At 41.7% G+C, this 27,802-nt stretch overlaps 1 protein-coding gene across 1 annotated transcript in view; it reads left to right on the top strand.

Moving 5' to 3' along the window:
• The window catches only part of LOC123031349 (histone-arginine methyltransferase CARM1-like), a 79,551-nt gene that overhangs the window by 5,938 nt on the left and 45,811 nt on the right, over window positions 1-27,802 (top strand). Inside the window, exons 2-4 of the mRNA XM_044446208.1 lie at window positions 20,439-20,564; window positions 25,258-25,364; window positions 25,684-25,788. Coding sequence (XP_044302143.1) covers window positions 20,439-20,564; window positions 25,258-25,364; window positions 25,684-25,788 — 338 coding nt within the window. The remainder of the gene's footprint in view (window positions 1-20,438; window positions 20,565-25,257; window positions 25,365-25,683; window positions 25,789-27,802) is intronic.

The raw sequence follows: 27,802 nt of genomic DNA, 5'->3' as shown, positions 1-27,802 counted from the left end.
AAGATAGGAACTCTCATATCTGGAGAGATTTGCTGTAATTGACTTAAATTGCTACATTTGTGACTTAGGAAGATCTTTAGAAGAAGGTTTAAAAACCTGTAGCCTAGCTGAATTCTTAATCTAACTTTTCCATAAATTATACATAATTAAGCAGTGTGTAGAGGCTGCATCTTTCAAAATGTGGCATTATATTCATTCGATTGTGATCCCACAGCAGTGTTTTAGTCAGTTATTCTAGTGCAAAAGCTTTAGCTCAAGATGTGTCCTGCAACAGCAGGGGGGTTGGCCCCAACGGCCGTCACGTTGGCTCCTTCCAGCGCTACTATTCTATGGCTTCATGATGTGGTGCAGCATACAGGGGAGCAAAATGCTTTGCCAGCTGTTTTTCACCTAGGCCTCCCAACACTCCTGTGACTTTGGCATTCCTGTGTACAAATTTTCCTAAACCTATTAATTGAGCCTTCAGTGGAGTAGGAGATGGAATTCAGTTCTGCTGGGCACAGGCCCAGCACCCTGGCCACTGAACCATGTTGCCTAGAAAATAATGAAACTGAATGCCGCTGGGACACAGGCTGCCTCCTGTTTGCTCAGCACCAGGTGTGCAATACACATGTTGAAAGCAGTCATGTCATCCCAGGGAGTTTTAGAAGACCTTAAAAGGCCAGCATTTCCACAGAGTTAGGTGACAAGACTGTGGCTGTTATGAGCATGTGAATACTGAATACAAGGCCCTGGAAGATCATAATTTGCTTTATGGAGGTGAAAATTGATTTGCACAGCCAGGTCTGTTGCTTTTTTCCTTAATTTGTAGATGCCGTAGGATTTATTTATTAGCATCACACAAATGTGATTTTTTAAAAAATGTGTATTGGACTGATGAGGTGTTTTGCAGACAATAAAGACCATGAAGTTAAAAAGGCAATATCCTTCGGCAATGTTCACTTGATTGCTTTGCATTCTTTTATTGTAAGCTACCTTGAGACTTTGGTAGTACATAGGTGGCATATAAATGAAAGTATGTATGCATGTATGTATAAATAAATAAATATCTGTATGTCATAGCTGACTTCAGGCCATGATCTCTTAAAGAATCCATCTCTGTATGTGCAGATCTTTCTCTTCACAGTCTCTGTGTGCATATATGTTCTGATGCATTTAGCTGTGTAGCCAGTGGAGCGGTTTTTTTCCTCAGCTTCAGCTGCATCAGTGCATTGCATTAGAATCTTCTTCTGATGCTTTCCATTTCCCCTTCCTGTGCACTCTTAATAAACAAATCAAAATGGAAATCAAAATAAATGCAAACACTTTGCAGTGTTGTAGAGCAGCTGCTGAGAAAAGCAGCTTTAAGCAAAGTGACACTGCTAGTCTTAGTGAATATCCCTTCCCATAAAGGTAGTGCTATAATGCAGTGGAATTGCAGCTTCGAATTTACCTACCAGTAAGTACATTTTATTTATTTATTTAAAACATTTCTATGCCGCCCCCATCTCAACAAAGCCTTGGGGCGGCTCACACATAAAGGGTGTGTGCTGGGGGGGGGGGTGGGCAGAATGCCATGACACTGCCATTAAACTCAAATTATTCTTTTGGCAAGGGATAGCTCTAGTGCTCAACCTCCTCACTTTCAGTCAGAAACATGAAAAGGGCACATGCCAGCTCTGAAGAGACATGATGTGCCAATGCACCAGATTAAAATCATTTCCAGGCAAACATCTTTCACTTCATTTAAGTGAACAATTGCTCTCTGTTGTTTCAAGCATTTGGCTGCTAATATCTGTGTCTATGTATGCTTCTCTACATAAGACAGCAATTCCCCCAAGCCAACTGCACAGCCTCATGGAAACAAAGAAAGACACTGGAGACATTTGAAGCTCAAGCCTGCTGAGGCTTGTTTGGTTTAAGACCACAATGGTGCAGGAAAAATGTGTTTCATGTTAAGTATAATTTGAAAAGGAAATGAAAATAAAACTGCCAGTATTGTACTGCCCTTATACAAATCTGTGGCACAACCACAATTGAAATACTGTGCACACTTCTGGTCACAATATCCAAAAAAGGTTATTAGAAAAAGTGCAGTCAAGAGCAACTAAAATGATCACAAGTCTGGACCAACTCCCTTGTAATGAAAGGTTGCAACATTAACTTAGAGAGAAAGTGAGTGAGGGAATTGGTGAGAAAGGTAGAGAGATTTATATATGATTTGAAGAAAGGGAATAAGGAGACTCTCTCTCTCATATATCATACTAAAACCTGGAGTCATCCCATGAAGCTGATAAAAGGAATTTTGTTTTCACACGGTGCTAGGTAAACTGTGAAATTCACTACCGCAAGATGTCATTGTGGCCACCCGTTTGGATGGCTCTAAAAGGAAACTGAACAAATTCATGGAGTGACTGCCTGTCCTGATGTCTGTATGCTAGTGCAAATATAGGAGGCAGTATGTCCTCGCACACTAGTTGCTGGGGAACACAAGTGGCAGGATGCTGTTGCATTCATGTCCTCCTGCTTGTGGGTTTCTTGCAGGCAGCTGGTTGGTGACTGTGGGAACGGAACAGTAGAGACCTTTGGTCCAACACAGCTCCTCTTATAGATATGCGTGTGAACAAAAGAGTGTTACCCTGTTTCTCCATGCTTCAGATGTGATAATCTGTTTTGACTTTATGTTCTTGCCTTCAAGTGCTTGGCATGATTATTCAAGAAAACATTTGTTCAGCATTTTATAAACCCATGCACACTGTAGGTAAATCCTTTAAAAACTGGTGAATGGTGGAAATTGAATTTGTGACTGATACAGTAACCAACAAAGCAATGCTATGCAGAATAGTTTCTGATGAAGTAGATTTCTTCCTGAGCCTGATCTGACCTATGTGTGTATTTCAGTGATGTTTATGTGTCCATAACGGGCTTAATGCTGCAGCTCTGTTTGCAGCCTACATACCTCCATGGGCAATTATGACTTTCTCATTATGCCTCTAAGTCTCTGAAAGCTAACATCTGTACACAGATGTCTTTGTTTACAATTGGATTGTTAGCTCTGCCAGCTGAGCACTGAAAAGCTCTCTAACGTCATGGATACATGTTTTATATAGTAGACAGTAACTGCATTGCATGTACCACACACCATGTTCATTTGGATAGTTTTTTTCCTACCCATATATCTTTCCACACTTTTATCCTCATCTTTTCTGCTTCCCTTGCATTGCCATCCCTAAGACGTCTCTTAAGTGACAATGAAGCTTGCTTTCCCCAGATCAGTGTGAAACATACTTTGCATCAAGGATTTCCCAGCCATTTTAACTGGGGATGGGAGACAATCCATCTGGTATCAGGAGTGGATGCCATTTGGTAGCTAAGTGCTGCTGTTTCAATCATATAGCACCATCCCTGCATGTGGTGCTTTATGCAAAATATGTGTGATAGTTCTCTGTGCAAAGGAGCTCGAAATTCAGCATAAAGACAGGGAAGCAAGAGAGGAGGGGAGAAATAGCTGCCTACTTCCTACCCTGCTGCCAGTATTCTGGCTAATGGCAGGTTCAGCAGGTACCCCTGTTTAGGTTCCTCTGTAGCAGCGGCTCTCCTTCAGGCAGGCAGGTACGGCAGCACACAGCTGTTGGCAGGCACTGCTCCTGGCACTGCCCATTTTAGTCTGGAGGGGTGCTATGTCATGGACCACAATAGAACTAAAATAGGGGGCACCAGCTCCTGCTCTGAAAGGGGTGTGAAGGCCAGCTTTTCAAGAGACTAGTTACAACCACCCGGACCCTGTTCAAGGCTGGAGCCCTGGTGGTGGCAGCGGCCATTCCCAAGGCACGGGGCTTAGGCAAGCTTGCCTGTATAAAAACCTCTCTGTTCTAACACTTGAAGAATATGTCTCTTTTAAGATGCAGTCCAAACTGTCACAGCCTCTTGCTTCTATTAGAGAAGAAGCAAATGAACATTGACCTATTAGCAGCCAGCACAAATAAGAAACAATGTGCACAATTTTGTTGTATAGGCTGGTTTTACTGAGCATGCCCCTGGAGCACTGAGCATCTTTAATGTTCCATGAAGGGATTACTAGCTTGTCTTCACTGCTAGCTGCAGGTTTCTGTATTAAAATTTACAGCCTGTGAAAGTAGCTTACTTTCAGATGTAACCAGATGGATGAATTCATTATTGGTATTTTTGGTGGGATGAATCAGTTTCCTGTTGATTTTTAGGGAAGCTGAAAAATGACATCATTAATGCAGATAATTGCATTTCCTATGTTTGTATTTACTTACTGCATTTATCACCTTTCCCCTGAAAATTCAGGATGATGTTCCCTCACCAATTTCATTCTTGTAATGATCCTATGAAATAGGCTAGGTAGAAAGAGGGTGACTAGCCCACAGTCATCCTGTAAGCTTCATGGCTGAGTGGGGATCTGAACCCAGATTTCCCTCATCTGAGCTCAGTGCTCCAAGCACTGCACCATGCTGTAATTGGTACAAGGAAATTGCTACTTTCATATAAAATCTAGTGTATATTAGGGGCTTAAAGCTGTACCCAAACAAGATGTAAATAAATTACATATCTCATAGGCAGGACAGAAAATCTAAAACAGCTTGTCATTAATATATTGATGGATGCCTTCCATGCTGCTGTGCACCCTCACAGCTGATGAGGCTTTAGCCTTCCATTTCCAGTATAAAATAGTCAATGCTTGTATTGAGGCTGTGAACTGGCCCCACCCATGTTGCATTCCTCTTTTTCTTTCATGAACGTAATTTGCACAGCACAAAAACCTTTGATGAGTCAGTCTTTTAAAAGGAAAAGGTACACAAATTGAGTAAGTCTGCCGCCAGTTATTAGCATGTTTGGGAAATGGAACTGTCATATTCAGCAACAGACTATCACCCCATATCACATGGCGGGAACAAACAATGGGTTTATTGCCTGCATACTTGACTTTTGGGTATCCCTAGGTGTCTGTCTAACCAGTACTGGAAGGAGGATACTGACCTAAACAGCATCTCAACCAAGCTGGTCGAAGAGGGCTTTTCTTGAGAGAGGACATCTGCCATCCTTTGTGCAGGACTGTATGAGCTGCCGTTAGTGTTTTATATGGCAACAGAAGTCTCTGTGGGCATATCTTTGCTTTACATGGAAATGGAGTAAGGTGCTGCTGCAGCACTGGATCTTGGCTAAAGTTGATGTAGCCTTAAGAAGAAATTCCCCTTTTTGTCATTCGGAGAGTGAATCTCTCTCTCCTATTTTCTATCCATCCAAGCAACTGGTCTCTTTCATGATGCCAAACAAACATGTACTTGAAGGAACAAACTGCCTTGCAAAGTTTTCCACAACCTCACTCAGAAATTCTGACAGCCTTGCTCAAAATCAAATAAACACTCTTTCTGAAAACATATTTACCATTATGAGAGAGAGATTATAATGTACAAACACATCTCCATTTAGCCTTATTTAGCAGAACAACCTAAAGGCTTATGTTTTCCTCATGCAAATAAACCCTATACATGATTAGGGTAGAAACCTGAGCCTAATATCTCATATGTAGTTGCATGCAATCTTCACAGGCCTAAGTCAGCATAAGTCTGTGTGGATTTTTGTGATGCGTAATGGCTGTATCATTGGGCTTGTGTGTAACTAGGCACGGTCCCATTAAAGTCAGTAGAAAGATGTTAGTATTACTGAGGTGCCTGTTGTGATAAAAATATTCCCTTTTGGAGGAATGTAGGACTGGATGTAGGTAAAGAGGACTTTTTCATAAACGTATAATATGCTCTCAAAGTAGTGGATGTGCTTTAACCTTATAAACAGCTAATGCACGTAAGGATAAACATAGTGCACGTCATGTAACCTAAGAATAGACCTTAATCTGTGTTTTTATGTTCAAAGCTGCTAAGAGTCCATATTGTCAGGAGGAAAATGATAGAAAGAGTTAGGGAATAAATTTCAACAACATGGAATTTCTTCCAAGCCCTGCTGGAACCCTTGTGTGAAACTGAAGTTGTCACAGTGTCTAGAAAGTTGCTACATCAGTCTGTTGCTGCAAAATATTTGGCGGCACCATGAAGACGAACAAAGTTAGTCTGGCATAAACTTTCATGGACTAGATCCCCCTCTGAAGTGGGCTGTAGTCCAGAAAAGGTTATACCGGAATATATCTGTTCACATGTATGATGCTGCAAGACATTGTTTTCTAATGAGAATAGAATCCTATACGCTTCTGCTCATAAAATAATATAGGATTGTAGCCTAAGGATTTCTGCTGATGAGGCACCAGGATTCTGCAGAAGGTGGTGGTGCTTCATCTTTCCCGGCTCTGGCCCTGTGCTGGCTCCAAAGACAGTACACCTTTGGAGTCCAGTTGCTTGGAAAGGATCACGTGAGTTTCGAGGGTGAAGAGAGGGCCCTCCAAAGTTGGAGCCCCAGTTCTGCCTTGAAGTGTTTTTCTGATATTGAAGCTAGGACTGCAACCTCTTCTATGGCCCTGTCAACAATGCTGAGGGGGGATAGGGTGAGAGGATTTAGTCTACACTATTTTAGGAACAGTTTTATATGGCATTGTTTTCTGGTTGTCATTCCTGTTCTTAGTTTTGCTTCATGGCCATGCCAGACTTGTCCTGCTGTTATGCTACATTTTAGTTATTATTTTCCTTCATGACTTGGCTTCATAATGCTCTTTCCAAAGAAGGAACTGTAGTGCATCTGTACAGTGTTTGCTGAAAGGGGTTCTCATGGCTATTTTCCTTTTTTTCACAGAGGTCATTTGAAATGCCTACTTAGAGAATATGCCTGAAGGAAAGTGAGGATTTAATATATAACCGCAAAACAGGATTGTATGTTGGAATCACGCTAACCTAATCACATCAAAACCACCTGGTTGGTTTTGTCAGACCCAGGTGGCATCTCAAATGTATATTCTAACATCATGTAAATGTTCTGTTGTTGAAACCCCAGCACGTTTAAGGAAAGAAAGTTGGACATTGTATTTTAGTATGGTCTGACAGAACGTTGGTGTGGAAACAGTAGAAAAAACAGCTAGTAACATTTGTTTCTGCATTTTAATTACAACATGCGTATAACGATCAGTGTTTCAGCAGGCATTTTGAGGCCTCTGCCGTTCAAAGTAGCAGATATATTCATATAAGGGCACAATTCTGTGGCCTTCAAATATTGTATGGGGGACCATAGATCGGTTGATGCCCCAGCTGCAGCCTTGGAAAAACACTTTGATGTTTCTGTGGGGCTTTGACCTTGGAGAACTTTCCCTCCACCCTCACAGCTGGTGCAGGCCTTTCTGTGCCAGATGGGTTACAAACTGAAGCCGGTGTGGGAGCTCAGGGAGTTGAAGACCGAGGTACCACTGCCCTCCAAAGAATCCTGGCATTTCTTCAGCCTTTCCTCCTTGTGGGGAGGGAAAAACATTTAGGCCACCTTCTAAAAATTTTGGAGGGCGAAGGGAGCACAGAGGCAGTTGTAACTTTGATATTCCTCCTTTGTTCCATTGGCTGCCCTTATTCCTCCAAGTGAAGAGTGTGATGGGCATCCACATTGAGTGCCTGCCTTTGTTAAATACTTGATTGCACATGTAAGTATTTTTCAAGAACAGCCAAAGCAGGGAGGTAGAGATCCAGATTTAGACCTTTGCCGAGGAGCTTTCCCCTTTCATAACTTAAAGTCATCTTCCAAAGCTGTTACGAGCACAAACAGCTTGTCTTCCAGGGCATATAACAAGAAGGGAAAGAGTAGAAAAACGAAACAAACAAAAATCACGCACACACATATCCTTCACTTAATCCACATCTCCCACCCCTTGTACATAGTATTTATTTAGGATATTTCTGATTTGTCCAATAATTAATATTCTCTGGGCAAATTACAGACAGTTAAATTAAAATGTCATGTGACAATTAAAAACAACAAAACAATACAGGAATCAATAAAGCCACCATAATTCCTAGACCTGCTGTTTTAAATTAAAGATACTCAGTGCACTCATGCGTGCAACATATGCTCTTGTTCTTCTGTGTACACTCCCTGCTGCATTTCTGTAGTCCTTCGGTGGCTGATTTTATCAATAATCCTATTTTCTTTACATTTTTACTGAAATGTCCTTTTTGGTATTTATTATATCTGCTTTTTATATGGCTCTAATCTTGCACACCTTGTTGAGAATGTTCTCCTTTTAAAAGTGACTTTGGACAATTTAAAATAAGGAAAATTTCAGGAAGCATTATAGCTAGACGAGAGCTTTGGCAGGGCCCGTACCCCTTCATCTGACTACAGGAGCATCATGAAAGGTTCTGTGGTGAGATAAAAGTAATGGGGAGTTGGGGAGGGCACACAAGCCACTCTCAGTCTGTTTTGCACTTAATTCATTATTTATTCTCTTTTCTTGTATTTGTGTGTACACTTTTGCAGTTTGAAGGTTTTTTCCTTCAGCATCTTTGGTGCAACATTTACTGATGCTCAGAGGTCACTGACTTCCCATAGAATTAACCGTGTGGGTTTGCAGTATTAGCAAATTGCCAATAGATGACATTGCCAGGAATAGATGGCATAGCAATTTGCTTCCTGTGTGGGGGATGCTCACTTTGTGTATTCATGCAAGCATTTTTAAGCTTTCACTTGGCAGACTTGGAGACAAAGAGCATCCCACTGAGGGCTAGACTTTGGCAGAAGGCATTTAGATCCCAGTTTGCCAAGATCCAATACTTCGGTGTTCTATGCCTCTACTGAGGCCGTTTCAGCTTCCTTGGAATCTGCTGCCTGGCTTGACACCTTCAGAACCGGAAAACCTTCCTGGTGGTCTGATTCTGTCTACGACACTGGGATGTATGCTTCTGGTAAAATCAAAGCTTTCTTCCAAGCAGCACAGGCTGCCATCTTCAAATGTATCTAAAAAGATGAAACATCAGCCCAAGTGGAAGACAAAAAACTGCCTAAGTCAGGTCCCTGGGATTAGTATGTGACCAACAGACTCAGCAACTGTTGGACGCAAAAGCTCTTTCTTTTCCAGTTCTAATGTCAGAGAAGTTGGCCATTAGGTCTGATAATGTTCCACTGATAGGTCTTTTGCTGGATACTGTGAGCATTAGTCTTTAAGTTGGGAGTGGGCAACTTCTGAGAATCTGCAGGCTGGTTTTTGACCCTGGGAGTACCCTGGGGGTGGCACCCCCAGCACCAGAGTTTCCTCTGTAGAAATCAGTGTCAGTTCAGTGAGACAAATGAAGCATGTAAGGGACAAGCACCTTGTTTTAATGCAATTTTGCAATCCCGTATGTATTTTTTTTAAAGGAAAACATGCCTTTTTCTTGCTCCTGTGGCACAAAATTTCTATTGGGGTGGATTCGGGGATGATGGCAGCCACAGAGGAGGGAAGGAGACCAGAAGCAAACTGTGGGCTGTACATTGCCCATTCCTACTTTAAATCTTCCTAAGTTTTTATTTCTGCATAACCCTGAAGGACCTCCACGGGCAGAGTTTATAAAGCCTGTTTTAGTTTTGAAAGGTCACTTTCTGAAGATTTATTTTAGGGACATAAACTTTAAGGACTACAGTTTTGGAGCCCAGACCTCTGTGCTCATAGGTAGCAAAGAATGAGACTGGGTGCAATAAACGTATAGTTTGAGTGCATGATTGATATGAAAGGATGCCCTAGGTAGCATTGTGTTCTTGTTGCAGAATACTACAGAGACAGAAGCAACTCCATCGAACTCTGCCCTTGAAAAGGCAGAATATGGAGAACTGGAATTTTGTGAGGTGAGAGGAGCAGATAAGGCTCTTCCTGGTTTGCCTCACATATAATGCTCCCAGGCTCATTACAAGGCAACTCTAAAAGCTACAACTTAAGTTTGCCCCATGTTGCCAATTGCTCCATGCTTCAGTGTCGGCTTGGGCTAAATCATCCAAGGGGCAGGTTGGATGAGGGTCATGTTGTAACCGTGGTTCAGCTTTATGTGGAATCTAGAAGTTTGCCTTAGGGGGCCCAGGGACAGCACTGGGCATGTCTAAACTCTACAAACCCTGAGTTAAAAGGACAGGAGACAGCAGTCAAATCAGGGAATGGGAGCACTGGGCAAGGCAGCTGGTATCAACAGTATCAGAGCAAATCTGCATGAGGATAAGCTGGAGCTTGCCTGGGGAAGGGGGCACTGCTCTTCTAAGTGAGAGCCTTATTGGAGCTCTGTGATCTCAGTCGTACTGTAGTCTTTCCCAGTATGGCCACTGGCCATGCTGACTAGAAATGATGGGAGTTGTAGTCCAGCACACCTGTAGGGCAGAGGACATGGTTTTATTGTATGACAGAAATGAATAACCCTCACCTCAAGTCAGTAGGAGAGGTTGTTTATTCCTAAAACAATCTTTGCTGTGTTGTTACTACTACTAACATCAGAGTTGGGTTCTGAGCTGAACAAAGCACAAGGGCATAAGGTATTTTTCTGATTTTGTTTTATCTTGTGTTATTTTTTCCTTTTCAAAAATGTTTGCATAATATTCTTGACATTATGCTAAATGTCTTTAGATCTTTTCCTGCTTTTAAAAATAAATTGCTGGGAAAGACAAGAGTATACCAGAGAAATGGAAAGTAATACAATAAGAAGTCTCTTCTGATGATAGAAATTGGTCAGTAATTACATTGGATTTTGTCATATTTATAGATATATTTATGAGACCTTGGTAAGGGATGGGGTAGAAATGCTTTTAATAATAAATAAATAAAAGTCTGCCATTACAGAAATGTCTAAAGGTCAACACATTTGCACAAGGTAGTGCTCTCTCAGGTTTCATTTTTAGGGATAGATTTTGAAGTTAACCATCCTAGGTGTCTGGTTTTAGCTTAGTCCAGGGCCTTGGCCTGAAACATTTGTTCTGTTTTTGATAGTGTACATGTGGTATTTGTTCAATCACATGTCAGACTAGAGTAACACATCTAACGTCTTAATACATAGAATCCAAAGACAGTACTAGAAATACCTGGTTCCTCTTGAAAATAAAGTGGAGACATATGTACTGAAGTAGAGATTTTGCAGATAAGTCTGTATTTCAAGTAAACAGCCACCGTCTAGACATGCTTCCAGCAAAAGGCTAAAGTTTTCATTTCAAATATCATTGAACTGTAAAAGCAAAGTTATGCACAACTTGTTTCTCAAGATTCTTGCATAAAAATTTCTATTACACATAAACTTCAGTATTTAGTAACAGTAAAAAAGAAAGAATGGACATCTTGAAATGGAATGGAAATCAACTGCATGTCAAATTTGTGTCATTGAATGTTGATTGCATGTAGGCACAGTTAACAATTTTAGTATATTCACCAAATATTTATGAGTTTGTATGGCTCTTGTTTTAGACATATGCAGGGCGACTTCATTCCAAAACAGGATTTTAGTATCCAGGGACTACAATAAATAATATTTCAACTCATGTAATTGAATCCAGAGCATATTGTACTTTTAAAAATAGTAGTGGGCTAAAATCTACAGTTAGGTGATACTTGTAAAATTAGCAATATTTTCAGCCTGAGTGCTGTGAAAGCAGCCTTGATGTAGAGAGGAAGCTCAGAGAGATTTGACCATTTTTTAGGACGGGGCAGAGGTGGGCAGATAACTTTGCAGATTCAAGGTTACCTTGTGAAGATGCTCAGAGAGAGCATGAGAAGCGGCCCACCCTGGAAAAGGAGGAGGCCCTTCATAACTGGCAGGCATGGAGCAGCTCCTTGACCTGGTCGGGAGATGACAGGAGAAGCAAGCAAGCAGACCCACTGCGAAGTGTCTGGTGTTCCCGCCATCTCTCCTCAGGCAGCAGGAGCCCCTGGGTAGGGGAGTAGGAAGTTTTTTTTTTTGAAAGGGAGAGGAGGGGAAGTTTCTGGCTGGATTCACTCTTTGCATGGGCAGATGTTCCTCCCACATCTTGAAGAGAATGCTGCTTTGAGGGACACTGTGCTGCAAGGAGCCAAGCTCTAAGAAAAAAGTTGTGCTTCTGAATTTTCATCTATGTCTGCCAGAGAGGAAAAGAGAGAGGAAGGGACCCACTTACAACAGTTCTCCTGAGAACATTGCTGCCACTTTCCCCCATATCTGGTGGTTTGTTTGGTGAACCACCTGTGATAGAAGTTTCCGATTCCAAAATTCTTTTTTCTTAAAATCATGCTTGTCTGATAAAGTTTAAAATGAACAGAGCTCATCCTTTATTTTATTACTGCATTTCAGCACTCTGCAGCAAGAGATATGCTGCTGGAGAAGCTCTTGGCAGAAGTTATTACTACCCTCCCCACCCCACCTGATATGGATCCCACCTATTCAAGCGAGGTGCAGTCTGGAGCTGTGATGCTGAAAGGCTTCTGCTGGGTTCTTTCTCCTGTAATATGAAAGTTCCTGCTGCAGGTGGTACAGGGCTGTGCATTCTTGCTAAGGTTTGGAGGTGTGGATCCAGGGGCTCACTATCTCATGGTGCCTCCTTAGCATTTCTTGCAGCACATATACAGTGAGAATAATTTACCATTGATCTCTAGTTGTACATCCACTAGCTCAGGGTTAGGCATGGGGTGGCCATTGTTACATCTATGATTATATATGTGCATTCATGGCAATCCATGGAGGCAGATGGAGAGTTGGCAGAAGATCTGTAACAGTGGGAACAGGGTTACCGGAAGAGCCTAGATTTGCTTCATAAGCGTTCTGAATTCAGTCTGAGAGTCAGTTTGGTGTAGAGCTTAGTGTTGAACTGAGGCCCAGAAAATCAAAGTTCAAGTCCCCACCATGACCATTAGAGTCCTTGGGTGACCAACTGTCAGCCTAACCTTTTCCACAGGATAAAATTGGAGAGAAGGACAATTACGTAAGCTGCCTTGGGTCCTTGAAGGAAAGGGAAAAAGCAGGCTGTCAATTTGATAATAAATGTCACAGATCCACACTAACCAGATTCTACTGTTATCCAGCATGGCATACAATATGTTACAGTGCAGAGGAAAGAAGCAACAGATGACTTCTTGTGTTGTCCAGCTGTAATAGATCTCAGCACTCGCAACCTTCTTTTGGCTTTGTTGTAACCTAATTCCATTTGGCTCCTCTCTCAAGTCAAGCAGCAAGCATGAAAGCAAAGTCTTGACCTCGTTTTCACCAACACTGAAGCACCCATACAAATTTAGGCAGAGGATTTGTTGCATTTCTTAAGAACTTGAAATCAAATGGCAACAGATTTTTGAACCTTCAGTCTGACAAAGGAGGAATCATCTCAAAGCTTCCACAAAGTTTGATGGCAGCTATGCAAAATATTAGTGGTTTAACACAATGTCATTGTGTACAATAACTTCCTTTGTTCCTTCTTTTATGCCTCTGGTAAAAGAGTTGATATTCAGACAACTTAATTATATGTTGTAGCATTCAGGTATGATTCTTTTCCCTATAGAATAGGAAAAAGACTTTGCATGCTGAGCTAAACGTAGCCCTTCTCATCTCTGGCAAAAAAAAAACACCATGTAAGCAACACCATGAGATATCTGTGGAACTCTTCAGATATGCTAGCTTGCGTATTGATTGTCAGATAGTTTGTAGACAGTTATAGCTGTCCTGCTTTTATTATGGCTGTACTTATAGCATCTTATGAGCATATAAATCAATTAAAGTTGGGAAAAACCTCCATAACTTTTATTTTGTCACTGGGAAGCATTCCACATGCTTGGATAATCAAAATAACAGCCCTGTTATTTGCATGTTGTAGGACTGTAAATATGAAAGAGAATTATATTATCAGGAGTTAAAGGAACTGTTTTGCAGGTTGTACTTTTTTTTTTTAACAAAAGCAGCAGCAAATCAAGCTAGGGCTTCCTTGAAGAGCTATGCTGTGGTGAAATGCCCATTAGAATAGATGAGTCATTTCACTTAAGGGAAATCCTCCTGAAAGTCTTCTGTATCAGCATGTACTTGTTGGGGTAGATTCTCTGTCTAGCCGACTGCTCAGAAATTGTCTCATGTTACCATCACTGTGTCTTTTACATTAGGAGAAACTGGACCTCCTTGTTTGTACATCTGCTAAATAGGAGCAATTGAGCCTTGCAATCCTATGCGCTCTTATCTGAGAGTAAGTCCCGTTTAGTCAACAGCACAGGGTTTTTTCAGGTGAGGCTTTTATAGCACACTTGCTCTGCTTCATTTGCAGAGTTTCCTAGAGGTCCAGATGGAATCTTCTTCCATTTGTTATCTCCCAAGCTTTTGTACTGTGCCTTCTGTCTCTTTTCATACCGCAGAAAATATGTTAAAGAGAGAGACAGAATAGTTTCATAATGTCTTTTGATTCATAGTAATCAAAAGCATAGTCACAATGGGTGTAAACTGGCAAGACATTCAGGCTCCTGACAGATGGAGTGGTCTATTTTTCTTTATTTCCCGATTGCAGTGCTATTGCCATGTCTTGTTACTTATACCCTAATACCCAGTGTTTTAACTTACCTAATTTAAGTGTGAGTGTTATTTAAAGGGGGGTTCTGCTTTACTAGAATCTCATTAATAAAATATTAACAAATGAGCACCTGGTGAAATTGCTTTGGTTGTAAAAGTTAATGACCAAGGAGCTGAATTCAATAATTCGGGAAATGATGAATTGATGATCCAATTTCAGTAACGCACAAGAGGCAGAAAAAGCTGTTGTTTCATTTCACCAGAAAATAAATGCAAATTGAAGCCTGTAATTTTTACATACTTTCTTAAGTTGAGTGTGACTTACTTATGAATAAAAGCATCTATGTTCTTTACTGTGGGCATAGGCATTTTAGGGATTTTGTATGGAGAAAGCACAGTTTTACTTTCTTTTCCTACTGATTGTGGAAGAGCAACCAAATAGTACTAAAGGACTTCATTATCAAAACGATCCACACAGTCTGATGACCTGTTCAAGTTGATCACTTTGCAGTGCATCAAGTGTGCAGTTCTTATACATTGCAGAAGGTATGGTGAGATGCAATCCAGATGGCTTTCCTGAAGCTGGCATAAAATGTGTATATTACATTTCCCCCATTACTGAGAACGTTGTTATTTTGTTGCTGGGAAATGCAATGTCCTTTCATAAATTGCAATGATAGACTGTTAGGGCAGATTGCAAGTAGCAATTTGTCACCTGTACTGACAAATGACAAACCTTCCTCTCCTTGCTTGCACATTTGAAAAAAATAAGATATATTTAGGGTCTTCTACACTGTACCTTTGGAAGTCTCACTTCACATAGTTGTCACATTTCCTCCCTGCACTGCCACAATCACAGCAATGCCTCTCCTCAATTGTATGCATATTTTGTTTGTCTTTCCAAGAACCTGTTGTATATTTCTTCACCACAGTAAAAAGATAGATTGTGACACACCCTTGCTTTTAACACACCATAAGGCTACCCAATTTCCTTCCTTCCTTCCTTCCTTCCTTCCTTCCTTCCTTCCTTCCTTCCTTCATCTGATCTTTGAAACATGGCTTGTCATGTTGTTCCGTGGAGCTATGGCTGCAGTCCTACATGTACACATTTATCGGGAAGTTGCATGTACTGAAATCAATGGGATTTAGATATTCACAGGATGCATAGGATTGCCCAGTAAATCACCATTGCAGGATCCTTTGAATGAGCTCCTTACTTTGATGTGTACGCTTTGAAATCTGGGGAGGAAACCTATTCCCATTTTTGTTTCATTCCCTTGAAAAACAGCAGTTTCGTGTTGCAACAAGGATTAAAACAAATGTATTGCAGGTGAACAAATAGTGCTGTTATCAAGGAAGTGCCAGGTAGAAGGTAAAGCAATTTATACAAAAAGCAGTTATATGATCATGTTTCAGATTAGGCATTTCTCATGGTATGGCATAAAGAACTGGAACTCTTATAATGGCGTGTCAAAAAATGACAAAGGGAGGAAATCTTAGTGATTTCTTTTAAAAGAAACTAATTAAGGAGTTTAATTCTGCATGTTTCTGCTTAATGGAAAAATTATTGCCGTGGTTGAATTGTGTTATGATGGAATGCAGGGGGAATATTCCTCTGTCAGGCATAAAGAAACTTGGCATGTCAGGAATGTTAACTTCATTTATATGTTGAAGGAATTGTTGTCCATGTGTTTTAGGAGGGCTCTTGTGGGAAGAGGATTTTTGAGGTGTGGTTATTAGGTTACAGCTCATATTATTTTGATATGTCTTTTCTCTGGTTTGTGGCAGGGAAATAACATATGGAATGTGATACAATTTCCTGTTGTTAGATCCACCTTCAGTATATAGCCCTGCCTAGATGAGAAGCGGGTACCTCTTCGTTCCATGATTGTTTCTACAAAAATGCTTATATATTATATCCTCTCTGGCTAGGTTCACACGTCACAACAAGGAACTCTGCATGGTCATCACAATTCTCAGTTGTTTACCTTGATAGGCCTAACAGTCAGCCAGCATCAGGGTGCTAAGTCTCCTCCTTGCCACCTTTTCCTTCCCTCTCAGTCCTCAGGTGGTATCCCAGGAGACACTGCAGGGAGAAATGAGGCTACCTGTCAAGCAGTCTCTACAACATAAACTTGGCTCATGTCCCAAAGCACAGCAGAGAAGATGGGGAAGCTAATAAGGCACCTTTGCCTCCTGCTCCAGAGGAGACTGAGGAGCAGGAAGGGGGATCCCCGTACCATGCTTAGGCTGGAGTGGGGGAAACCAACTGGGTGGTGTTGTGGAAAGCATCACTACTGCTCAGCTGATTTTCCTTCTACCCCGGTCATGTGAAGCAAAGGGAAACCTTTCATGTCTGCAAGTGGCAGGGAGAGAATCATCTGGGTGAAAGTGCTTGACTGATAGTGACAAAACACCCATTTGTATGGGACATGGTTGAACACAGGTGTGGTCAAGATACAGGTGGTGTTCAAAGCATAGTATCACCAGGCAAGTAGGTGATTTCAGAAGAGAGTGCTGAAACACAGCCAAGGTCAAAGGAGTTGGATATAATATGCTAACCCAGAAGCAGAGGCAGGTAGGACTGCAAGAGTTAGTAGCACAAAGATTCAGTCATGAGGCAAGGTCAGAAAAACAAGAGGTAAGGCAGCAGCTGGTCTGGAACTGGAGGCTTCCACGAGCTTCCTGGGCCCCAACTGGGGCTCAATTGCAGTGTTTTGCAGGCTCTCTGCTAGACGTAAGAGCTTAAGGAAGGGAGACCTTGCTCTTGAGGAGCCCTCTTTTATACTTGAGGGCACTGCTTCGCAAGAGAGCCCTACTGGCCCACTTCTTGAGGCACCACTGCTCTCAGGAACTAGGAACTCCCTTCACTTCTGCAGATGGATCTGCACAACTCTTGACATGGTGACTTCCTGGCATTGTCTGTCTCTGCGAGTTTTAGCTGCTTCTTAGAGGAGGAGGTCCATAGCACCATTTTCCAAAGGCAAACGAGTAAAGAACCGGAAACATGCCAAAGTGCAGGATAAAGGTGGTCTGATTTCTAAAACATAAAACCACTTTGCCTAATTGACTGCTTCAGCCTCCTTTTCACAGAAAACAAACTGGTGATAGTCATAGAATAACACACACACACGCACACACCAGTGCAAGCAAAGAAGTCATCTAATAGACCTACCACATCAAAACCAGACAGACAGACAAATCCAAGCAAAACACAGACAGAGCACAGGCTATTTACACTTTGAGAAGAGCTGCCTTGCAGAGATAAAGAAACCCTAGAGTGAACATACAAAGCTGGTTATTGCCGAATTCTATAGTGCTTATTACTAAATTCCATACAGTTAGCCTCAAGTAACAGAAACAGAATGAACTGCTCACACTCACTCCTTATTCTTCCTGATATATCTTTTCCAGGCTATGAGCATGCCATTAATCAGCCCATAATACCTTCAAGCAGCTTCAAGGACCCCTCCTTCATGCATATTCTGGGCCTTCATTTAAACATTTTGATTCTGGGATTCCACAGGATAAGGGGAGGGACCCACCTTCTTCGTCTTGCACTGCCCCCAACTGGGAGCCACTTGGCCCTCATTCAAACACTGTTGCTACTGCCACCATTTCCCATTCACCATCAGATAAACTTGCCACATGGGTCCCCCAGTAGGATCCTTACTGAGGACCCCAGCAAATCTGGAGCTGGTCCAGGAAATACAGTATATCTTAAATGTGTTGATATTATAAAATTAGCATTTATTTAGTGCCATGTTCAACATGCTTCACAAATACTATTTAACTAATCCCTATATTCCAGATGGAAAGCGTGAGATAGAAAGAGTCACCATACCTAAGGGTGTTTCATGTGACTCTGCAAAGCATTCCAAGGATCATCTGCCAACCTCTTATAAACAGGCAGCTTTGTTCAGAGCCTATTGTTTTCTGCTTGCCTCCTTGCCTCCTCCTCATTTCCTGTTCAATCTTCAAACTCTACCTTGTTGTTACTGCTGGTTAAACACCTTATTGATACAAAGGCATCTGGAAGATGCTTAGCAGAGGTGGCATTTGAACCAGGGGACTTTTGGTTACAGCTCATCCTATATTAGCCCTTATACAGCAGGATTCTGGCATTTCAAACATGATAAAATAAAGACGGAGCCATTTTGTAAGGACATGAAAACAGGCATATAACACAATGAAGTGTTTCTCTGGCAATACCAAACCATGGTTCAGTGTTTCAAGCTGGAATGAACCTGTGTGAAACCTTGTTTTTGCAGAGTTGGAAGGCATGAGGAGAGGGCCAACTTCTCCCAGAATGCAGCATTCTAGATTGGTTTCATCAGATTCTGAATCTGAAGTGGATAAAAGGAGGGGTCAGAATTCTTGGCTGAAATACCAAGGCTGACGAGCCCCGAGATAAGCCAGGCAGTACGAACCAGACCACATTCCTTTGGGATGAGACAGTGTTGAATAGAGGGGGCAAGAGGAGTGGGATATAATTTAATAGGTCCAGTCATCCCATGAAAGCTCAAGTGAGCTGGTCATTTGACATCCGGTGTTCCTACAATCTGGCCTACAAACAGCAGAAACCTCCATGAGGGTGAAACAAACTCCATTTGGTTGGAAAGGGAGGAGAAGGATTCAGTTTGGATTGAAATTCTTGTCTTGAGTTATACTTTCTCTCTCTTATTAACTAGACATATTATCTTTTGTGAATGACCTCTGCAGTACTCCTGCCGTATCACCAAGCTAGTTTGGCTGGCCCACTTTACCCCCCAAATGTTTGTGATTAGCAGCCTTTCATGTTGATCTGCTTGGAAGGGCAAAGGAATGGGATGGCGTGTGTGTGTGGCGGGGGGGGGGGCGTTGGATAATGAGGAGGAAGAGGGCTTCATTTTAGTTTCACTTTCCATGAATCTTGGTTTGTTGTTTTTGTGGTTTGTAAACCGAAAATGGGCAATAGGTAGCTGGGGGGGGGGGGGTACATGCAACTCTTATCACACCCTATAAAAGAAAGTTTTTAAAAAATCAAAATAGTAATCTAGAGCAGTGATTTCCAACCTTTCCACAGCTGGGGACTGGCGAAAACAGGAAAGCCATGTAAGGGTCCACTGAGCCAGAAACAAAAAGCGCCATACACATAATACAGTATTCTGTATATTAGTTTCCAAACACAATACCGAAAGGGAAGGGAAGGGAAAATTCTCCAAAACAACCAGAAACCAAGCATCAGAAAATGCCAACAAAAGAACAAAGCACTGAAATCAGCGTAGCATGGCTCCCAGCCATCTCCCATCGAGCCATCTCTACCCTCCCTAGCCCCCATGGTGGCACCAGGGCACCCCCCGTAAATGTGATGCCAACTGAGGAAGAGGTGGTGGAGCACAGCTAGCCCCACGCCAGTCCACGGCCAGCGGGACACAGTCCCCTGTGGAACAGTAGGAAAGCTCCTGCAGACCGGCACCGGTCTACGGAGTGGTGGTTGAAAACCATTGATCCAGAGCACTGTGATTAGCCAAAAAGTTAAAACTGAGCAGTGTATAAACTAAATATGACACCAATAAAGCTCTGCAGCAAATAAGCTACATTTGATCTTTTTGGCTTTCGATGATTGTTCTGGGGCAAATTCTTAAAAAAAAATAAAATCCAGGTTCCACACCAAACAGTGGCCAATTATGGGGAGCTGTTGCCTGGGGAGATTAACCGTCTGGCTTCCTGAACTTGCCCACCCCTTTTGTAAACATATTCTACTTCAGCCCATGGATTATAAAGCTGCTCCAGGCCTTTTGGGAGGCAGACAGGGAAAATACAAGCCTGAAGCTTTTGATTGGGCTTGTTCCAATTTATGCACTTTGTGCTAAACTATGTCACAGTACATGAAACAGTTCAATGTCATTTGAGGAGAACATCTAAGGTTAAAATGGCATGCAGTACTGCAGCTTCCAGATAGTTTACTCACATTGATAAAAATATGTATGCTTATCTTTTGTTTTTAATAATAAATGTACTAAAAATTAAAATTTAATAAATGTACTAAAAATTAAAATTTTCTCCCTACAGCTGATGGGGTTTGTGTGTTTAAATGCTTAGTTAACAAAGATACTGAATACTGTCGTGTGGGAAAAGAATCCGTTTTGATAACACTTGGTTACAACAGCGCCTTACTTCAATTCAGGTCACATTCTGGTAAGTGATTAGTATCTGTGTTTGAACCATTTTCACCCCATAATTCTATTTGTTAAAACAGCAGCTTAATACACTCCAATCTTGTGATTCTTATGATATTGCCCTGCTCATGATCAGCTGTCCCCCTCATAGGCAAACATCCATGTCTGAAGGTCAGATGCAAATATATTTGATGATATTCTGTTGCTGGGCAACCTCATGTGGTGAGTCCCAGCAGGATTTAGCCAAAGGAGTGCCACTGACAAACAAGGAGATACTGTGTTCAGGAGAACCCCAAGGTTTGAAGAAGTAGAAGGAAGTTAGAAAAGGGGAAAAACAGTTAAAGCACAAAATGCCCACAAATGCCCAGTGAGCATTGATGATGCTCAGGAACCTCCAAATGTTGGGTCACAGAGTGGATAAGAAGTGGAACACACGGAGTGGTGAACAGAAGGTCTTGCTTGGGTGTGATGGTTGGTTGCTCTCCATTTAGGAGGAAGGTGGATACAGTGCAATGCTGAGGTGGAGGTTCTATTATGCTTGCATATGTAGGATGCAATGGGCCATGTGATGCCCTCTAGATGTTTTAAATTAAATTAAAAATCTTATAAATCCCAGTCAACATGGCCAATGGTCAGGTCGGAGTTGTAGTCCCAGTCCTCTGGGAATACCAAGATGTCTACCTCTTCATCTGTGCACTGGATAGCATTTGCTAGCTGCCCTTGATACAAACAGTTTTGTCTAATAAAAGCTTTATGGCTTTCACTTATTTTATGGAACAATCTTAGTAACAATGTTCTCTATAAAGAGAATCCATCTACAGTTAGATGCATGTCCCTTTCACAAATATAACATGCTCCAGTGCTAAAATGCACTTTGGTATGAGGACCAAGTTGAATGTTACACAGCAGATGTGAATAACTGTGCCTCAGGTTTTTTCAAATGAGGAATAGACTCAAGAATTGGTGTTTCACCCTTTACCCATGAACAGTTTTCCTAATCTGTAATGCCCTCCCCAAGCTGCTTTTTCACCTGTGAGCAAAAATACTGGTGGACAGTTTCATTTTATCCCCACTGCTTTAGGAGTGACTTTCACTTGGAAAATAGGCTATAGAAAAAGGGTTACATATCTTTTCCAAACTACATTATTTCCTCCTATGGATTATCTTCATTTTTAGAAAATAGAGTGTTATGCATTTACTATCAACAACAACAACCATCAGCACAATTAGTGTATTATTCAAACTGGCTCATACCTGCAATCTAAGCCTATGTTCAAACTGCTTACGATTTTAGGTAGTTTAGATTTATAAGTTATGAAGAGGCATCTGCAAAAAGAAAGGTTTAATTGTTTATAATGGAGTATATGTTTATCTAGGAATTGTATCATTGCACATGGCTTGAGAGCTATGATGATTTAAACTCCTGTTTTATCTTCCTCTGTGGTAACAAATGTTTGCATATCCCAAATTCATGCAGAAGACTGATATACTAGTTCTTCGTGCTTCCACCATTTAGACAGCAGTAAATCATAGTCCATATTCTCAGCTTCCTGCAGAACATGTGTGCAACATCTGAATAGCATCAGGAAGGCCATAAAATTGACTGAAAATGTGTCTCTTATAGAAGGGCTTGTCTTTTGCACACAATGGGCATCTATTTGAAACAGTTCAACCAACAAATGTGTAGCCCACCTGCTTTCAGTCTACTTGTCAACCTAGCAGCACTTAGCTGGAACATTATGATGATTTTTCTCTTGGCATTGGCTTCAGAAAGGCTGGCATTAATTTCTGTGTTGTATGTCTATATTGACTCTGCAAACAAATATAAATGTGCAAATAGGAGGCTACAGATTTTGGCTGGCCATGGTAGTGAATCACTTCTTTTTGTTGCTGGGAGCCCACGCCTTGTCCTGAGTTCTATGAATGACTTATGGCAGGTATTAGGAAGGGTCAGAGGCAATGAAAGTGGCTGTCTTCAAGTCTTGATTCAAAGTAGATTCCTTCTGTGGAACTCAGGAGAGGGCAAGGTTTGGAGACACCCAGGAGCAGATTTTTGCTACTGTAGTATTTCCAGAGCTCAAAATGAATTGAGTGTGACTGGAACATTCAGAGAACTCAGGACAAGATCAGGATCTTTCTTCCTCCTGATTGGCTTGATGAGAGCTACCACTTTCCCAATTCATGCTGTGGGCTGAGAACTCAGCGATAGGGATGATCTCTGTCTTGAACACCGGACATCCACAGGCAGTTAGTTTCCAGGAAGAGATTTCCATTTGCCACCATTTGTGGGCCCATGCTAGATTAGACATTTTGAACCTCTTTCAACCCACAGGCCTATGTCAATTTTGGAAAAGCTCTTTGTGACAGCATTCCAGTGGTGGGTGGTAAGGGTGAAGGAGGCAGGCCAAGCCTCCAAAATACCAGCATATTTTAGTATAAGGCTCATACTTTCTCTAACCAAGTTTTAGGAGAGGCACTTTTAGAATGGGGGAAAATATGCAAATGCTGGGAAACCATCAAATGATACAAAGTCAGAGAATGGGGATGTGCTTTTCTGGGAACCCCAATTGGACCAGATTTGGCTTGCAGGCCTGAGATTCTGCACCCCACCTGAAATGCCCCAAGAGTTTGCACAACAGACAGAGAATAAAATTTCATTTAGCACACAATCTTGTGGTTCCTAGATAGCATCTGAGGGGTCACAGGATTGTTCAGATTCCCAGGTCCAAGGTCAGAGACAGCTCTCTAACCTCAGAACTGGGAAATGGAGATTGGTCAGTGCCCCCTCATACTTGGCATGGAAAGAGCTGCACCAGCTGCTCCCCAAGTTTGGGAAAGTGATCTTGGAGGATTGAAGAAAGGGGTAATTGAAGGAAGAGGAGGACCCTGGAGCAGCCAGGATATAATCTATCCTGCAACTATTCCAGACTCCTTCCCTCCCCAGGTGAGTGAAAATTGCAGGACAGACAGGATGGCAAAAATGGTCTCTGACACTCATCCCACTCTGAGTTCAGGAGCTCATGTGCAGGATTGCACCCCTACCACATCGAGTTATTGGTAACAATAGAGAGCTAGGCAAATTTGATTCATATGTCATTGACTACATAATTTGATGGTTAAGAAAACCAGTGACTCTAACATACCTTGTTTAGGTTACTTAATTAATCAATTTTAGGGAAATGGAGGGCTAAAATTACTGCAAACCTATGTCCTTGTACTTTGACTGGAAAAATACTCATCTGAAAAGTACGTCATGATAAAGTTTGATTCTGTTCTCATTTGTGGCAATCCTTTTCAACGTGCAAAAGATGTCCATCCATAGCACTTTTCTGGTCTGTTCTTCAAACTCTCTAAGAATGTAAGGGGAATAAAAATAGCATTGCAAAGACTCTTAATACTCATTTCTCAATCAGAGCTGCATTTCCTCCATAAGACAGTAGGTGAGGCCAAAATACTGAGAGACAGAAGGGTCAGAGACCAGCTAGGGATGGCGGAAAAATTTATTCACTTGACATTGTAGTGTGAACTTGCCCGGTTTTACACATTTGAACCACTATGCAAGCTTAAACAGTTGTCCTTCAAAATTTGTTCTGAATTTTGCAATAGAATTCTCCAATCCAGGAATGGATATATTAGATAATATAATGCTTAGGTATACATTATATGGAGACACTTGCATACAAATCATTTGTATGTTGGACTAAAATGCATACAAAGATATGTGTTTTGAGAGACATGTATACAAGAATGGTTCTGAAAGTTTACACGAATATTAGCAAAATTTTCAAAGTTTGTAACAAACCAAATTAAAGACTGGAGAACTTCTTAAAGATCAGGATGAACCAAACTTGAGGCTGGTTGGAAAAATGATAAACTGTAACTGGCAGATCCCTTGGTCCCTGGTGATGATTTGAACTTTTTTCTCTCAGCTGGAACAAGTGCTTTGTGGAGGAAGCTGGGATGCCCAATCAGCCTTGAGCAGATGGAACAGTGTTGCGTCCTCATAAGGACACTGGAACACTTTTCTAGGGTGGAGGCAGGTGGGAATCCTTCATGGCTGCAGATTGGACAATTGCTGAGAGACGGTATTGCAAAGGTCCTGCAAAAATGAGCTGACTCAGTAATGTCGATGGCATGACATCATTTTAAGATTACTGTGGACTAACAGATGAACTGAGTCCTAATCTCGATGAAACTGTTACTGTGCGACATAAAGCAGTACATAAACCCTGTTCAGACTAACTAAAAAGATGTTAATGATAATTAATGAAACACCTGTTTTTCTCTATTACATTTGAAGTGATTCGAGAGTTAAATTGAAAAGGGCTATTTTTAATAAGAGAAGAGGCACGCAGCTGTGCTATCCATGGGAGCAGAATCACTCTAATGCATTGATCTCTTTGAAAGAAAAGAACAGAGCATAGAATTTAATTCATGGTTAGCTTTTCACACATTTACATTAGCAAAATGTCGTGTTACATTTTATAGATGATAGAGAGCAATTCAGTCATAACTCAGTTGCCTGGCTTACTTTGCAGGCTATTTGACAATCTGGCACTGATACGGCTTACCTTAATAGATAAGCAGGCACAGTTTCATATAGCAGACACAATTTTGTCCAGGAAACTAGGAAAACCTAGAAAACCTAGAAATTTCTGTATGTCATGTATTGCTTGCTTGTGTGTTTAATTGCCTCATCTTTTCTGTTTCAGAGTATAGCACATTTTCAAATGCACTGAAGAACTGTAGGAATCAGCATAAAGAGCACTCTGTGTTCAGTCAGAGAACAGAAGAATCCTCGGCAGCTCAATATTTTCAGGTAGAGGTCATTGCATCTTAACCCTACTTGAGGTAAATTCAATATTTTCCCCTTTTACGGTGCTTCCTGATCCAGGCAACTTGGGCTTCTGTAGGACTTTACCTTTAGGGCACAATCCTAGGTATGATTAGACAGAATGAAAGTCCCACAACTTTCAGTATGACAGGCTGGGGCATACTGGAAGTTGTGTGACTTTCTTCTGTCTAAGCATGTGCAGAATTGCACCCTTAATGTGTGAAGTACAACAGGCAAGTAGTACAGGACAAATTTTTATATGTTTTCCCCCTCTGTTTTCCCCCTTCTCCTTATTTCCTTTTAGTTTTATGGATGCTTATCTCAACAACAGAATATGATGCAGGATTTTGTGAGGACGGCCACATATCACAGAGCAATACTACAGAACCATATAGATTTTAAAGATAAGGTAAGCTCTGTTAGGTGTCTGGTAGCCCAGTTCTAAATATTGGCATTGCCCATCTGCTTGAGTCCTGTCATTACTTGTCATACAGGCGTAACAGTATTCTTCCTTGGGCATTCTTCCTCTGCTGAGTTAGGATTTTTCCAGGGTTCCATAGTTTTCTAGGGATCACAATTATGTGGAGAGCCTCCCTGGAGACAGGAAATTCTCCCATTCAGGTCATTACTCTCCATGAGCACAAGGCGATGTTTGCAGTGCCAGAGAGGGCTAAGGAGAGCATGCTCCTATCCTTATACATTCATTCAAGACAGGAGGGAGAACACCTAGAGAGGGCTATGGAGTTCAGCCATTCAGCCATCTGGACCAAAACTGTCTGCTCTGACTTCCGGTTGCTTCTTGAGATTTTCCTAAGATCCTGGAGTTTTCTCAATCTCCCTGTCACAGTTCATTTTAACACAAAACATCAAGTATGGAATCAGGGAGTCTTCTGCAGTCAACACATGCACAGTGCCACCAGACTAAAGCTGCTCTTCAAGTCTTCTCTGCCTGTGGACACCTCACTGAAAGGTTGTAGAAGGTCCAGCTAGGTGGGGCCAAGGGGTGGCAGGAGAGCCACAGCCTTGTAGCCAGATAGCCAGAATGTGCAAGGCAGGATGGCCCATCCTCACTCCTCATGGGCACAACCTGGCATGATGTTCAGTGTAAACAGCAGCTCTGTGTGTGGTGGTAATAAAGCAAATTCCACCTTAGGGATTTTTAGGAAGGAAACTGAAATAGGCAATGGCTAGTACTGTAGAGTGCTTTCATGCACTATAGTGCTGTACATAAGGGAAAGAAAAAATGGCATTGCTGCACTGTGTCTGCTCATTCATAGTGCAAGGTACCCTCCATCTTGACACACCCTGAATGCTTTATATAATTCAGTAAAAGGAGTACATTTGCAATACTGGTTGCTATTCTGGTCAACCCATCTCAAAGAAAGATACCAGAGAGTTTAAAAAGAAGAGTGCAAAAGAATGCCTCAAATTAGGAAGGAATTGATTTTTTATTACTATTATTTTGCCAAGGAATAGATAGCTTAAAACATTTGGCATGTCTTAATGATGGCTGGCTAGACGGAGTCACTGAAGCAGTCGGCGTGAGCTGGAGTGGACTCCGGGGGACGGTGGAGGACAGGAAGGCCTGGAGGAATGTTGTCCATGGGGTCGTGATGGGTCGAACACGACTTCGCAACTAGCAACAACAACAATGATAAAATGGACAACTAAGGAGTTTGTGGAGAGGGACTAGGATACATACTTTGTAAAATCAGGAATAGTTTGGAGAAAGTATGCAAGCTCTCTTTCTTTCTTTCTTTCTCTCTCTCCCCGACACATGCACAGACATAGATTAATATATATTTCCAAAATATGGGATTGCCTGGTGAAACTGGCAGCAGGATTTTCCCATGCAACACTATTAGCTGCCACAAGATTTGCTGATGACCAAAGAGCTGACTAGCTTTGAAAAGAGATTAGACACTATTCAGGGGATGGGATCTGTTGATGGGTAGCCTACCTCTGAATACCAATTACTGGGGACAAATACCAGAGAGGGTAGTTGCCTCCATGCCCCACTTGCAGGCTTTCTGAAAGTAACTAACTGACCACTGTTGGGATGAGAATATTGGACTAACTCAGGGGTGGGCAAACTGCAAGTTCTAGGGCTGCATGCAGCTGTCTGCCTAATTTCATGTAGCCATTGCCTTGATTTCAGAAGCACTCTGTAAGTGATCAGAGCTCTGGTAAGAACAGCCTGTCTCAATGTAACCTGCTTGGCTGAGAGGAAAAGAAAATGGTGTAATGAAAAAAGAGGGAGGGGTGGTCCTGGGCATTGCCAGCCTTGAAAGCAGTGGGATTTAAGGTAGGCATAACATGTCCCATTGATGCCCATGGTTTTACTCTGACCAAGTATGAATCCTGCCCCTTAAATGTATAGCAAGAGTAGGGGCCTGCTGAACCAACTCTAAGGTCATAGTTGT

The sequence above is a fragment of the Varanus komodoensis genome, unplaced genomic scaffold (genome assembly GCF_004798865.1).
Source record: "Varanus komodoensis strain SLA01 unplaced genomic scaffold, ASM479886v1 scaffold5, whole genome shotgun sequence".
Lineage (NCBI taxonomy): Eukaryota > Metazoa > Chordata > Lepidosauria > Squamata > Varanidae > Varanus > Varanus komodoensis.
This window is presented reverse-complemented; position numbering and strand designations above follow the sequence as displayed.